This window comes from Erpetoichthys calabaricus, chromosome 6, assembly GCF_900747795.2.
Source record: "Erpetoichthys calabaricus chromosome 6, fErpCal1.3, whole genome shotgun sequence".
NCBI classification, from domain to species: domain Eukaryota; kingdom Metazoa; phylum Chordata; class Cladistia; order Polypteriformes; family Polypteridae; genus Erpetoichthys; species Erpetoichthys calabaricus.
The window spans coordinates 84,463,163-84,479,110 of NC_041399.2; the positions used below are offsets into that span (position 1 = coordinate 84,463,163).

General features: G+C 36.6%; 1 protein-coding gene across 1 annotated transcript in view; it reads right to left on the reverse strand.

Annotated features, from left to right (window-relative positions):
• The window catches only part of fbxl7 (F-box and leucine-rich repeat protein 7), a 372,946-nt gene that overhangs the window by 15,575 nt on the left and 341,423 nt on the right, over positions 1 to 15,948 (reverse strand). Inside the window, exon 3 of the mRNA XM_028803794.2 lies at positions 6,467 to 7,078. Coding sequence (XP_028659627.1) covers positions 6,467 to 7,078 — 612 coding nt within the window. The remainder of the gene's footprint in view (positions 1 to 6,466; positions 7,079 to 15,948) is intronic.

The following is a 15,948-nucleotide window of genomic DNA, read 5'->3' on the forward strand; positions in this document are numbered from 1 at the left end:
ATGATAGCTGTAATATTTTTAAATTATAGATCCTGATATGCTCTGTGTCCTGTGTCAGCTTTTCACAATAGAAGAATGGATAGATTCTAATACCTCTTTTGTTATAAAATACTAGGCGGTTCTGCCCCCTGCTCGTTTCGCTTGCCAACCCTCAGGCGGGTGCTATGTGCCAGCCACTTTGTGTCTCTGCCGCTTGCGTATGTGGATTTCACTTTCACCAAACAACAAATCTTTTAATTCTCACGGATACACCTCTTCATTGGGAAGAAACACTACTTTTCCCTGATGGCAACATGAATTAGACGATCTACAAGTCTCTGACTTAAACTTTAAAGCCGAACAATATCTACATACTTCTGTCATATCAGCTATGTCCATATATTCGATCTCTTTTTGCTGTTCCATTATTTAACCGAGTAATAATTTCCATTTGTTAGCACTAATGCGATCTTTACTACCAGTTTTTGAGACTTTTGAATTTTAGTACTTTGTAACTTGTAACTGCATGTGTATCACTCCAACATATTTGAACCTCTTTATGACGTTCTAATTTGTCTTTCACTCTTTGTCTTTTATTTCCGACCACACTTGAAGCTGAGAGTTCAGGAACTGTGACTGACAATAGCGTGGTTGTAAATGTTTGAGAGGAGGGCGGGACTTGTCAAAATCTCTTGGCAAAAAGTCTTGTCTTGCAGGACTAGAAATTATCTCTCACAGGACTTGAAATTATCTCAGAGAAAGTCTCATCCCAGAATTTCCTTTTATAATAGAGAGACAATCTCTGTCTGTTTGTTACTAATGCACAGCTTTGTTTTTCAAGCCACCAACTTGAAATTTGACACAAAGGTTCTTTGCAATATAAGTCTGATTTTTAACAAGTAACCTTAAACCTTGTCCCCCTGGGAACTGGTAGGGGTGGCTATGGTTTAGCGCAATTATCAAGATGTGCTACAATGTGATCTATCAATAATGGAAGCCTACTATGCAGGTTGTGATGGCGGTGTGATGATTGCCATGCTTATCTTTCAACCAATCTGTCAATCCAGGTTTAAGTTCCTTCTATTAAATATACATTTTTTTTATCAAGCATGTCCTCCCTATTTTTGACATAGCCCCAAGCCTTTCTTAGAGTTACTTATTTGTATTTGAAGTCACAAAAATAATCTCACATCTTTACACCACCATGGAGCCTGCCTGACTTTCTCTGCCATATTTGAATCTGCATAAGTCAGGTTTTTGGCCTATCATTTGGCCTTCAGATTTGTTGAATTTAATAGCTACAGTATATCAAATGCAAATTTATGGGACCACTGATCATTTTTAAACTAAATACAAAATTTTTCCCCAACATAAAATTACAGATAAGTTTGGAAATAATACTGAACAAACAGAAAAAAGGATAACAGTTTCAAAATCGTGACTGGTATGAAATACTAGTGTGAGTTATTGGCAAATACGTAGCTCCATGTAGTTTGTGAAGGTGGCACTATTGTCTTTCAAACAAGAATTCTGGGTTTGATTCATACCGATTACATTTACCTTGGTCTTTAATGAAATAGATCACGTTTATGTTTTTGATATGGCTGCAAGCCACCCCAGATGGGCTATATTGCCTCCCGATTTATTTATTGTAATTTGGGATTTTTACTGGAAGGAAAAGGCAAAAATATTGTATACAAAGAAGTGTTCCAATCCCAGCAATAGTTATATAATAAATGCAACAGGTGTAATTCTAATATAGAATTTGCAATTATGTTTTACCTTTCCATTATAATAAATGTAACAGGTGTAATGCTAATATAGGATTTGTAATTACATTTTACCTTTCCATTGTTTCACATTCTCACCAAGGCAATGCCTGGCAACTCAGCTAGCATTATATAAAGAAGGAAATACATAAGCTTCAAACTCCTGTGACCCTGAATTGAATTAATTGGGTTTAGAAAATTAATACATGGATAAATTATACCTCCTATATTTAAATGGTAGGATACTGTGCCTGTGAAACACTAGAATCCAGCTTGAAGCTGCTTTACTTAAAATCCATCACTTAAGACATTTTTACAGCCCCCTCTGGCCCGCGCTTACACTATTTTTGACCACAATTTTCATCTTTAATATTCAAAGTGTGACCATTCTCCTTCTCTTTGGAATTCACATTTTCTCTTCATGTTCTTGTGGGCTTGTAGTTGGGATTTAACAAGCTCTCCTCAGTCTAAAAAGAGGTCCTTGTGGGGAACCAAATTTGTCTGTACTGCTCTAGTGAGGTGAGCAGAGGAAGAAATTGATCAGGGGACAAAGATATTGTCAAGGAGGGTCAAAACCAGGAAATAAGTTCTAATATGTTTCTAAGCCAAAACACTAGACCAGGATCAAAGTCAGAAAATGGGGCATGATCCTCATAAAACAGACATTTTATTGAAAGTGCAAGCACAGTAAAGGGTTTGAGATATAGCAACAATTACGGACAAAGAGACGAGAAAGTAGACAGCTTAAATAGCGTTGTCCTAGTGAAGTCATGTGACACAATTTCTGGGGGTGTGGCCTAGCAACTGACATCCAAAAGATGACAACCATTGATAAAACAAAATGGCACTGTGGGTGTAGTAACTCAATGAGAGAGACAGTATTTTAGTGAGGAGGATCAGGAGAATAAAGATATGGTCAAAAGTACACACAATGTTTGTAGACAAAAATCTGATTATTACTTAACCAATTTGAAACCTGAAAATATTAGTCAATAAATACAAAATAAAAGTATTGAGAACCAAAGAGAAAATAAAAAAAAATTGAGCTTGAAATTTTTTAAGGAAATATCCACCAACTCAGATAAGAATTCAGCTTCAGTAGTGTCCTTTTAAGCAGTTATGCTACTGATGTCAGATACCATGAATCACATGATCATGACACCAATAACCGGGACCAGCATCATACCAAGGGGCTCACATAGAAAATAAAATGATGATACAAAAGGTATAAATATCTGCAAAACCTTAAATCTCTGTCACAATATTTACTTGGATATTTGAAATCTCCACCCTGAAAAACATCGAAATATATTGAAATTAGAATGTTTAAAACTAAATGAGAGCTAATAAAAATTAAAAACAAAATCTGATCATAAAAGTGTGAATTCCAAAACATAACACTTAGTCTTCCTGAGTCAGACGTATAATATAACGTCCAGAGACAACCATGAGTGAATTTTGCTTAAGACTGGGTGAGAACAATTAGACGGCTCACTGAGTGGCACATTTCTAGACCAATCCAACGCCTCATGAAGACGGCACTCAAAGTAAAGGGAGTGATTTTGAACTGCAAAGATCAGAGGTGCTCTTATTAACCTGGTCTGACAGAGACCAAGCTTCTGCCGACAGTAAACTGTCTAAAGTCAAAAAGTTTCCTAAAAGACCCCCGCTAAACAAACTGTATAAATGTGTGTTGCGTGTGCGGAGAACACATTGCAAGTGCTAAAAATAAACATAACCAGTTGCAAGGGAACAGCCTTTCTAAAACATCAGATTGTACTTGGAATGGACTAGTGATAAAAGTGAACAGAATGTTGTCGCAGGTGCTGTGTGTGCTCTCTGTTGTTCATTTATGATGATAGTGTTAGTGTCAATGTATGCATGTAAGAATTGGCAGCTGTGTTTGTGAAAACATGAATTGTAAGATATGCATTAGAAGTAAACAATGTGTCACACCTCGTCAAAAGGCGGCAAAAAAGACTACCATTAAAAGAGGTGATCACAAAGGACCAAAGGAGATGCAGATTTCAGAACTCAAAAACACCCAAATCAGTATATGTATCTAACAACATGAGTAGCAGAATGATGAGGCTGTACAGCATCCACCTTCTGACTGCATGTCTAAATGAATAACTAAAGGAAGTTAATATTGTTGTCTAAATGGAAATGCAAATGTGCCATTCCAGAATATAGCTGCAGTGCTTCAACATGCAGTATATACACAGACCACAATGCTTATCTAGACTCTATTTGCTGTTGTTATGCCATACAGTGATGCAGTAGTCAGAATGACAGAAGTATATCATAGCAGACAGTGGCTCTTCTCAAACACTTGGAGTCAAATACCTGCAGAGGTCTACGTGCGTGTCTGTCTTTCCTGTTGCCGCACTTACTACAATTTACAAATTAATCATTAAACTTCAGTTACCTTGTACTTCTGAGATCCTGAATGGGTAACAGCAAATTTAGCTTTTTATTTTATCTTTAGCGTTACGCCTTTGGTTCAGTTTCTTTAGCTCTCTCCCTGCAACCCTGGCAGCAGTTTAAAGCACACGGACTGGAGGAGTTGGGAACAGGTGTTTTTAGGAAGAAGCCGTGTGGATGTAGCCTTTGCAGTGGTAGATTTCACTGTTATTCACTACATACATTTTAATGAGCTGTCCCCAAATGTGTATTTTTGTTTGAGAATCACGACCTGAACCCTAAAGACTATGTAACACCAAAATAAAACAATACGCTTAAACTTAAGTTATTCCAAAAAAATGAAGGCACCTTTTGTTTTCTCATGTTTCAAAACTAGAACAAAAAAGTAGAGCCAAATAAAGAAAATTTTACTCAGCTCAAAAAAATTAAAGAAACAAAAAACTAACCTAATAGTGTCAGTCTGAGATTTTGATTACCCTGCAATGGATTATCATTTGAAATGATTTGATCTCCACTGATTTTGGATTGATGTTGACTTCCATTCAATACCGGCTCCAGCCCAATGACATAATGTACAGTACTGCACTTCTAAATGCAAAAATCTTAATCTATCCATTCAGTTCTCGTTAATCTAATTTGGGGGCACCAAAGTCTACCCCAGCTGCACTGAGTACAATAAGTAAGAACAAACCCCAGTCAGGGTGCTGGTCATTCAGATGGCACATTCACACTCTCAACAACACAATTTAGATAATCTAGTTATCTCATATTAGCCTAAAACGTATACTACAGTATGTGAGAATTAATAAACAGCATCTTGTATATGATATACAATACAACTTCTACCTCATAAACTTGTAAATATTATGTTACATTGTGTATTCAAACACAATAATAATAACAGCATGTGTAAAGCTAAATTTCAACTCCAATGGGATTGTGTGTTTATTATGTATTTATTATATCAGTTGTGAAATTTGCTCATGCGGTGTCAGCATCTACACAGAAAGCATAAACTGTCAATTTTTGAAAAGAAACTGGAAGCAATGGAGCAGAAGTAAAAATAAGCAAAGCAGCTCTAGTTTTACCAATATGTGTTACACATGTTCACATACAGCAATAACCTCAAAAGGCAGACTATAACGTTTTCTGTAACTCAATTAGATTTTTTATTAACAAGCCCTAATGAATCTAGATATAGCAAATTTAAATGTTTGGATCATATTAATAGTAGATATGTATTGAGTTAAAGAAAATGTACACTTTAAAAAGCCCTGGATGGAGTGTAGTAAAATAATAAATTGACGCTCCAAATTCATTGCCTTTTTTTAAACTTGTATATTTCTGTTTATGTAGTTGCTGCCAATTTACCCCATAGTATGAAATAGCTAGTGATAAGGTAAAAGTCCGCTTTGGACAGTGAGAAATTTTAATTACTTAAATGTGCAAAGCACTGCCTTGCCACTCTGGCTGATTCTTTAACTGCTAAAATAAAATGATTTTCCTAATTGCTAAAATAAAATGATTTTCCTAACATCTAATACATATACAAAAAATGCAAGAAATTGAATCCCATCATTCAATCAACTATCAGTATTTTTAGCTTTTTGTGTTACAGTATGTGAAGGACAGCTTTTCATGGTTACAATGTATGTACTGTATATTACAACCATATGACATATAGGTTTTCAAACTGCAGTTCAGCAGTTTTGGCACTCTGTGTTAACATTAATCATTCCGTAATCATATGGCTAATTAAACAAATAGGGAATAATTACAAGATACATTATATGAGCAAAAGGAAAAAGAGGGGAAAGTATCATAATGATTTGATTCATGATTTAGTGAAGACATTGATGAGTGCAAACATATCATTTGAAATATGGACTCATAGTAAGTTAACATTACAATGTAAAAATATATAAGAATGAAAAATATACTTAGCGCCGATATGTTTTTATACATCCCCACTTGCAGCACCCACTCATGCCTACTCAAGAGACCAGCCTCATAATGTCTTCCTAATGTCATCCCAGTAAAGCTGCTTCCCTGGACCTGGATAATTTGGATATACAGTATTCCCTGACAAAGAACTAAAAAATGTCCAAACAGATATAATAGTACAGGGGTAATTCAAGGACCTCTTAAAATTTGGGATACAGACTATCATAAATTCTGTTACATGGTTATTAAATTCCACTTTTTCTGTAGCCTTCATAAACCAGTACACTTACTACGTATTCTGTTTAATGAAGCAGAATTTAACAAATGTCTAGCATTTAGAAAAGAAATACCTGAGACATCCAGATATTCCAGGTTAGGGCACCTTGATACAATATCAAAAACAGCTTCGTTTGATATGTTATAGCAACCTGAAGCCTCCAACCTTCTCAGTTCAGGGCAACACTCTGCAATGGTGTAGAGTCCTCTATCTGTGAGCCGCCGGCAGCCACTAACAATGACAGTTTCCAACATAAGGCACACGTTAGGAGTATCCTGACACAGTCTTCGAGTTAGCACCCTTAAGGCTCGGTCAATATGAATGGTGTCTCCTGTTAAACGGATAGTTCTCCACAGCCTGGGGTCCCAAGCCAGGTTATACCAACGGCGACACACTCGGGCACAGCGGCAAAGCTGATTTGTGGGCAAATGAGAGAAAATCTGCAGAAACACAGGGTCCGGAAGGATGTCAATAGGGGCATGCTCCTTCTGCAGTCTAGATGCTGGCCGGATGTGAGGACGGGGCAGGCAGGTGCTGGGTGGCGCATGGACCATAGCCACTGTCTCACCAGTGATGGAAGATGAAGATGTTGAGGAGCCTTTTCCATTTATGAAGGTCTGTGAGCTGGGCGGACATATTAGAGCAGGGCTGGGCGTGCTTAATGTCCGCATGCTCAAGTCAGAATCTGAAAGCAAAAAACAGAGAAAAAAGAGCAGGTTAGCTTTCCGTGAACATGAGAAAAGTATTAGTCAACCCAGGAGTCAGTTTTCATTTCTTTGACATTCGTAGTATACAATAGACTAAAACTGAAAATTCTCATGTGCGAACAGAACACGCCTTTGATTTTTAAATTATAGTTGTAAGAAAACATTTCCCAGAGAGGTCATTGAACCATATTGCACAACTGAATTAAAAAAAATCATGTGAGGACTTACTTAGCATTTGGATTTCTGAAAGCAAGCAAGCAGAAAGTGTCTATCTATAAACAGACTGATAATCTGCAGACTTTCTTGAGCCTTTTTAAAGATAAATTGAGGTATACAGTGCCTATAAAAAGTATTTAAGGGGGCAATCACATTTTATTGTTTTAAAACATTGCATATTTTTATATTCATTATTAATCTAGATCACTCTACAGAAATCTGCTTTCACTTTAGAGTCTTTTTCTGATGATCAGTGTCAAAAAAGTCAAATCAAATTCAATGTTATATAATAACCAAATGTGAAAACTACAGTTTTATAGGCACCATATTTTTATACAGTATGTTTATATACATACATTTCATAATTATTGTCCCAACATTCAAACATTTAAAGTCAAAATTAGAAAGCATTACAGTATGAAATTTTTGATATACTAGTAAAGTACAGTGAACTAGTATACTAGTGAAACACGCAAGACTGACGGTCCTACAATAAAATGCTAGAAAAGGCTTGAAATAAACAACAGTAAACTTTCCACTTATTTTTTGCAGACATATGAACTCACACTTAATTATGAATTTTGAACATGTATGCACCTTATCCTGGGGGATTATCAATAGATAGGCTTATGGAGGCTGTGCTTTAATTGCATTAAAGTTTTCTGTCCACCAGTATAGTGTCCACTAGATTGCCACTGCCTACATTTTTTTGAATTTCCATAACATATCAGGTCATAAACTTCGAGTAAGACCAAAATCAATTTTGATTTAAATTAACAATTATAAGTGACACAACACAGTATCAGTGAACAGTATATACAAGAACAAAGTTTACAATCTCTTCCTTATAGGCTTGTCCATTTGTACAATATTTTTCGAAGTAGAAGACAGTGGCCTTGTGTTCAGTGGAAACTAAATCCAAATGTTTTATTTAATTTTGGCTATTTTTCCACCTTTGGTATGTTTAATTTGTTGAAAACACTGAAACTATTATGGTAGCATAGACTCTAAGTACAACACTCAAATTTGGGAAGATTGTTGCCAGATTTGACGTCAGTATTTAGTTAAATTTGTATCAATCAGATTTGTGATCTCCTAGCAGACATCTTGCCTGACATTTTTCTTGTGTGTTATTTTTAGAGATTTCAGGTAATTCGTCATCAGATCATGTCAGAGCTATTCCAACATTTTCCTGTTCTAATCCCAGAACCCCAAGTAACTGGGACTGCACGTGTTGGAGACCTTATATACGTTTTGTTATTTGTGCTACTGCCCATGGAATCTTTGTGGATTTAGCTTTTTGTCACAATTATTCTTATGCTGCCATTGTTTTATGAATGTTGAATTCTGAGAGTTTCCTCATTTTTAATTACATTGGTAAATCATTTGAATAAGGGCCCAGAAACTGCAAATTTAACCAGACACACCTAGTAATGGGTAATGAGCACTTTGTATTAAAATATTTAAAACAGAAAATGGAATATTGGTTCCATTTAAGTAACACAGTCAGTTGGATTTTTAGTTGTCATGGCTGTGATCACAAAGAAAGCATGAAATTAAATGCAGGAATTGGCCTCTGATTAAACAAAATGTTGGGCTACAAACCAGCACTGACAGGGTTTTGAGAAAGAGACCTCTGGGTATAACTGGTAAATCAATGTTTATGTTGTATTGCATATCACACATTATGTTCTTTGGTGGTTCAGTTACTACCGCTTTTCCCCAAATGCTCTAGAGTCCTGGCTCCGTCACGATTGATTTGGAGAACCAAAATATTTAGTTGGGTTTGTCTTAGGTACTCCAGTTTTCCTCTGAAATCCTCTCAAAGATGTGTGTTAAGGTAACAGACAAAGTACAATCTATCATATCATATCATATCATATCTATCTATCTATCTATCTATCTATCTATCTATCTATCTATCTATCTATCTATCTATCTATCTATCTATCTATCTATCTATCTATCTATCTATCTATCTATCTATCTGATGCACTGACAAACACACCACCATTGGTTCCACTTTGAGTCTGATGCTACTGTTATAGGCACCAGTTACTCTATTGAATTACAAGTTTGAGAATTACATTGGCACTGCTATGAGCATGTACTGTATAACTAAATACCAGTTTCTTTCACTCTGAAAAGAAGACTGAAGAAGAATGAACTGACAGAAAGTTTACATAAAAAGGAAAATAATTTTTAAAATCTGCTTTTTTTAGTGTATGGCTACAAGGAGCAATAACAGAAATAAAACAGAAAACTCATTCCATGATGACACTTCATATCCAGCATTTTAAAAAGTGCTGCATACATTTCAAATACAGCTGTCTTTAAAGATGACTGTTCAGCTTTTAATAAAATGTGCTCATTTATACCATTCCAGAAAAATGGCACTTGCTGACAGCAAGTCATTTGAGCTTTTCTATATTTCTTTTAAGAATAGCTGTCCAAAAATGTGACTAAGATGATTTTTTTTGGTTAATGTGAAAGCCTGCATGTGGTAATTTCTTTCAGTCATTGATTTATAACTTATTGCTCTTGTTGTTTATGTCTACTAGTTTATTTATTTTACTGATCATCTATTACCGTATGCACAGCAGGACAACGCCTGTAGCTGGCAGCTTTCTTTTTGGTTTGTTTTGCGTGTGTTCAAGCTAGCTGAGGAATACAGGAGTCCAAAGAATGTTGTTATTTTACGTAGTGACTTTAAACTGTGGCTAAATATGGGTGTGTGAGTGAGTGTTATAACATGCATAGTTCCAAGGATTATTATGAGCACAAAACAACCAGAAGATTTTGAAATGAAAAATTGAAGTCAAAGGACAAGCAAGCAGGAATAACAGAGAAGCCAAAACAAAAACAAGTAACCAGAATCAAGGAACAGAACAAAAGTTGAAAGTCAGATTCAGAAGAGGGTCGTAATGAAAACACAAAATCCTAACACTAGGGCCTAGCTGGAAAGCCAATGATCTCTGTGAAGATCAAAAAGGGTTTTTATCTTCCAAGGAATAATGTAAAGTGTGATTCCTCCATATTTATATCGTAGCTTCATCACTACAATGATCATTGTCACATAACCTTCAAAAGAAAACTGAGAGTGTTTTAAAAATTAACTTTTAGATTGCAAAGCAAAATGTGAAGATATTAACACAACTGGATTAAAATCCTCAAAATAGACAGAAAGACACATACGAAAACATTAATACAACAGTGAGCTTCCCAAGAATGGATTTGCCTCTTGTCCAGAAATGTAAAATAATAAATGAGCTTAGAAAATGAATTTACAGATTTGCTCATGTCAATGTGTCCAGGTGCTGTTATTTTATGTACTTTTTAACAAATTGGGATAGTAGTAAAGTCTAAAGGCCATTTCATGCATTCTGGTTGAATAAAGCTGAATTCTAGAAAAATTGACCTAAAACATTTAATTGTCAAAAACTAGTTTAATTGAATTTCTCAGATTGTCATACATAGGAATAAAGGCAGAAAATAGTAGATAAAAGTACAAGAATTGTCTGGTTGAAAAAATCATAACTGATTCAGACAATGACAAAGGAGAGACTAGCTTAATCATTTTGCAGATGTTTCACAATCTTTGTGAGGTTGTTTATTTCAAAATTTCCTGGAAAGGGTCATATTTTGAAATAATGGAGGCAAAGTCAATCCATTTCAGGCTTGTCAAAGAATAAAAATTGTGTGTCACGGATGTATCATGATGATACTGCATCACTTTTACTACAGGCTCAAACGTTTATGTAGTTCAACTACCCAGGGAACACGTGAACAAAAACAGGAGTAGCTATCCAATGAAAGTCAACTCATAAATGTCTCAGATGAAGAACTGATTTATGAAATGAAGATGAAGAATTTGATTTATGAGACTCTGCTCTCTTGGCTTGGCTGTAAACAAAGCAATAAAACAAGCAAGCCAAATACTCAGAATGTTAAAACAGCTTTACTGTGTGTAAAATGTGCTGACATTACCGTGGCATTCATTAGAAACTCAATGAATTATAATATAGAAGTAACCTTTGACTGTCCTGAAAGTTAAAAAAATAACATAAAATTTAAGGTTTATTTGCTTTGGAACTGTTGGATGGATGTGGACAGCAGTACTATCTATTTCAGTTGACCTTTTGATTATTGTGCAATTTTATAAACCATGAAAGATAGACTGAGGAGTTGAAGATGGTTGTAGTGAGACAAAGAGCTCTGATTATAACCAAATTATGACTTGCATAAAGTGTGCAAAAATTTAGCACAACTTTCACATCCTTTCCCTTCCCTGGGACATTTACATTGGAATGATGTCAACCTGGAGAGTTAACAGGTCCTTTTGGTGTCAACGAGCAAATACCGTATAATTTCTAGCTAACTCGATAAAGTCAAAGGCTTCTCCATGTGTGTGAGAGGCTACTGTTACAGCACAAGTCACTGAAATGTCCACAACTGGACAAGACAGATATGGAACTCACCTGATTTTTTTGAGTCAGTGCTTAAAAAAGAAAACATGCTATCTTGTTTAAGTTGCTATTCACTTTTCTGCAATTTCTGAAATGATCTCCTGTAAACAATTTCCTCTTTCTTGTCCACTACAACAGCTTTTTGGGAGTAGCATAAAGAATCAGTGGAAGGCATGAAACAGAGAGATGAATATCTCTTAACTTGCTCTCACCCAGTACGCTGTACAAATGGTAAGTGAAAACTCATTTATTTTCCAGTTCTTTTTCAGATATGGATTGCTTTAAAGCGGTTTATTTGAGCTTTGAATGCCCCATTCTAAGTGCAGTTAGTACAAATTAAATGGAACGTACATAATCGATTTCATTAGGTGTTTATGCAGCAATAGTGACAGCAGTCAGCATAAGACTTCCTTGGCTTGTAGCTGCTGTAGGCTCTGTGTATCGAACTTGTTACAGAATCCCCAACTAGGAAGACACAGGGTATAATGAAAAAAATGGAGGCCTCCCCAGTAGTTAATAATGAAATAAATGTATCACTGGGATTATAGAATCCAGAAATGTTATGAGGTAAACACTTACAGCAATTATTTTGTGGTTTACACTTATACTGTACCCAATATCAACTGCTAAATGCTACCAGGAAAAATAAAAAGTACTGGGACTCTTTATATGGAGGGCAACAGGCTGGCCAGCAACTATTGTGGATGTCTGACCCTTCCCTGTGTATGCACAGCTTCAGCACTGTACACTATGGATACCTTGTTCCCCTCTGGTTTGGTGGAAATGTAACCCTAGAAGGATCATGAACTGTACAGGCTTTCAGAAGTTCTAGTAAGTAGTCACATACTATATATAAGGAAGTAAATTTGAGGGACTTCGGTTCCATACCATTTGGACCATCCTTCAGGAGCAAAGTAATGTGGCTAAACACTGTGCACCTTTTTCACCACCAAATTAACATATCTTTGCACACGCCTTCCTTCCTTACTGCTTATTGTTAGGGTATCATCTCATTGTCCACACACAGCCATAAGGAGTTAAGCAGTAAGCCTAGTGGTATAATCTCAGGGTACCTCAGGGCCAAGGTCCCCTTTTCTGTGTTTGAAGGGCATCTTCCTTTCATTTCTCTGTCCATACTGCACTGGTTAAGAGCTCCAACCTCTGCTTACACACTGTAACACATGATACTGATATGTCTACATTATACAGTGTACAAAATAATTAAACAATATGAACTAAGCAAATGTAAAAAAATAGGAATTACACTGTCAATCCCAGCATTTGATACATTTTTCTATTCAGTGAGTCTCAAGTTTACGAGCAAATACTATGTCATGCAGATTTACGTGCAACAAAAGACAAGGTTGCTCAAGGATTGAATAGCAAATCTGGTAATGCTACATCATAGCTCAAAGGACCTGATCTTTTGTATGGAGCTGCATGTTCTTCCTTTGTCCTTATGGGAGTTCTCCATGGTGATTATTAAGTACATGACAGTGCTCCACTTGATGGAGATAAAGTTTCTGCTCCAGTCATTTGGTCTGACTTACCTCAACAACGTCTCAAAATTATGGGAGTTGACCCAGTTGCAGAAAAATTGCGTGAAGCTTGTCTTTGGTAGTATGGTCATGTGCTTCATAACAGCATTTAATCAGGAATAAAGATGGCACTGCGTCTCTCCTCAGAGGGACTTCAGCCACATGGGTGACCAAAAAAACCATTGGTGGACCAGCTGAAAGGAGATATAAGACAAGCAAATGTTGCCCATGAAGTCACCTTGGACCAAGCAAGGTTGATAAGGGAGTGCAGCATAGAGGACCCTACTAAATAGTGAGATAATCACAAGGATAGAGTCTGGATATCCCATGTATTCCTTATGCTACTTGAAGTGAGTGTGGTTAACAGTGTGCATGGTGATCAGGTTCAGAAAATGGATGCATGCAGGAGTGAATTAAAAGCAGAGTAACCAGCAATAGGTGACATTAATCCATCCATCAATCTATTGTGTAATATGATAAAGACATACTGTAATTTAATTCCTGTCCTGCTGTGTATAACATTCCTACTGTATAAGGACCTGTTTTCACCTAAATCTAATGTTCTAATGGATCAGTGATTTCCTCCGCAATTTCAAACACATCCAAAAGTACTGCAATTTTCATGTTTTAGCTGGCATCCACGACTTCTTTGTACCATGCAACAGCTGAACAGAACATACCCAGTAAAAAAAAAGAAGTAACTTCAGAAGGACTAGCCCACAAAATGCTGTCCAGTTTTGAAAAATACTTTGAAAAACCAAAACACACTTGGGTCTGCCTCCAGCTCTGTAATTGCGAAAATAAATCTGTCAAGACAGGGTTCACCGAATTACTAATCACTGCAATCCAAACAATATTTGTCACCTTTCCAAAAGTGGATCTGGAAGGCTCTCAAAATGATTTTAGCTGAAAAGTCACATTGTTCAGCATGTGGGAATTGAAAAGACAATCTTCGTACCCTGCAGCTGGGCTCATCAGAAACTGCAAATCGTTGTCCATAGTAAAAGGAGATGGGGCTTTGTGTTTTCCATAACAGGGGGCAATACAGTTCTGGTATTCATGTGGCAGGTTGCTCCCATGTTTTGTGCTTTGTGAACCCTATACAGAATCATTTGATGTCCTCAAATGTTAGGCTTTCACTTCTCTTCCATCTTCTCAGCTCTTGTGAAACTACCTCCTTCTGTCTTTAAACCCTTGCCAGCACTCTGGGGGTTAAATTATATTTTTTCCTAGTAAATCATAATTCATAATTATCTTCATGGGTATTTTCAGTCTTTCATGCTCAGCATTTTGTTTTGATGATACCATATTATTAGAGCATATTTTTTATGAGAGTGAAGGAGGCTTTTATTGTACATTGCAGTCTTCCAAAAGCATTGAGTACAACAGAAGTGAACTGGGATGCCATTGTGGCAATCTATCATATCTGAACTTTCAGCTGGTTTAGCTCAGGCACCACATTGTACTAAAACAAAAAGAAATGTGCTCAAAAATACATTGCGGCAAATACACCAACAAGGAATGCAGAATGCCATGAGATGGCAGAAGAGGAAGGACATCTCAAATAATGATCAGAAAAATGAATATTTTTCCTGCATTTCTAAAATCTGTTTTACAGGAAAAAGAAAGGCTTCTACAATGATACATGCCTACATATATGGTATACCCCAGTGTACCAAAACGGATGTGAAAATTGTCATTGTTGGCATGACAATCTTGAAAGACATAGGGCTGCAAACAGTGAAACAAAAAAAAATAAACAAAAAAAGATAATAATTATTTAAAACCAACAAAAAATGCACTGGATAATCTGAGGTGGACTCATACCACCACTGGGCTTTACGCTACCTTGTAGGAAAGGACATCATCTCATCATAATCCTGACCAAGGCAGGACATTTGGAATAATGGTAGGACTCTAAATGATCCAGAGGTAAAGTAAAAACAGTTTACTTTCATTGTATTTCTACGAATTAATCTGTACCACAACTTGTCAATTTTGACAATTACTTTGTGACTGTCTTCCCAGTGATTTTGATCTCCATCTGTTTCTTCAATTAGATCCTGCCCATCCCTTTTTACTATTACATCCCCTCTTATATTAAACCTATGGCACACAATCCCTCTGTTTAATACAACTCATGTATTGAATCCTAATTTAGGTGGCTTTAAATGTCCTTCCAGGTTTACTTCCTGTCACACCCAGAATGATTTCTCTAATTGGGGTGTGCTTTTACAGTCTCTGATTTACCAAAGTGCCCTCTGGTGTCCACTGAATCTATTACCCCTGTGGAAAGCATACCCCCGGACACAGACAGACAGACACCAGAATGTCCAAAACACTTCTTTTTATTTCCTTTAAGCATCACAATGCCTTCCTCCAACACTCTTTCCTCTTTCTCTTTCCAACCTCCTTTCCCCTCCTCACAAGCTTCATCTCCTTCCTCCCAACTCTGGCTTCTGGAGGGAGGTGGTCCCTTATATACCAACCCGGATGAGCTCCAGGTGCTCCCCCTGATGACACTTCCTGGTGTGGCGGAAGTGTCAAGAGAGCCCCCAGAAGCAATCTGGGTGCCCCTGGGAATTCTTCCGGCAGCACTTCCTGGTGTAGCGGAAGTGCTGCCATCTA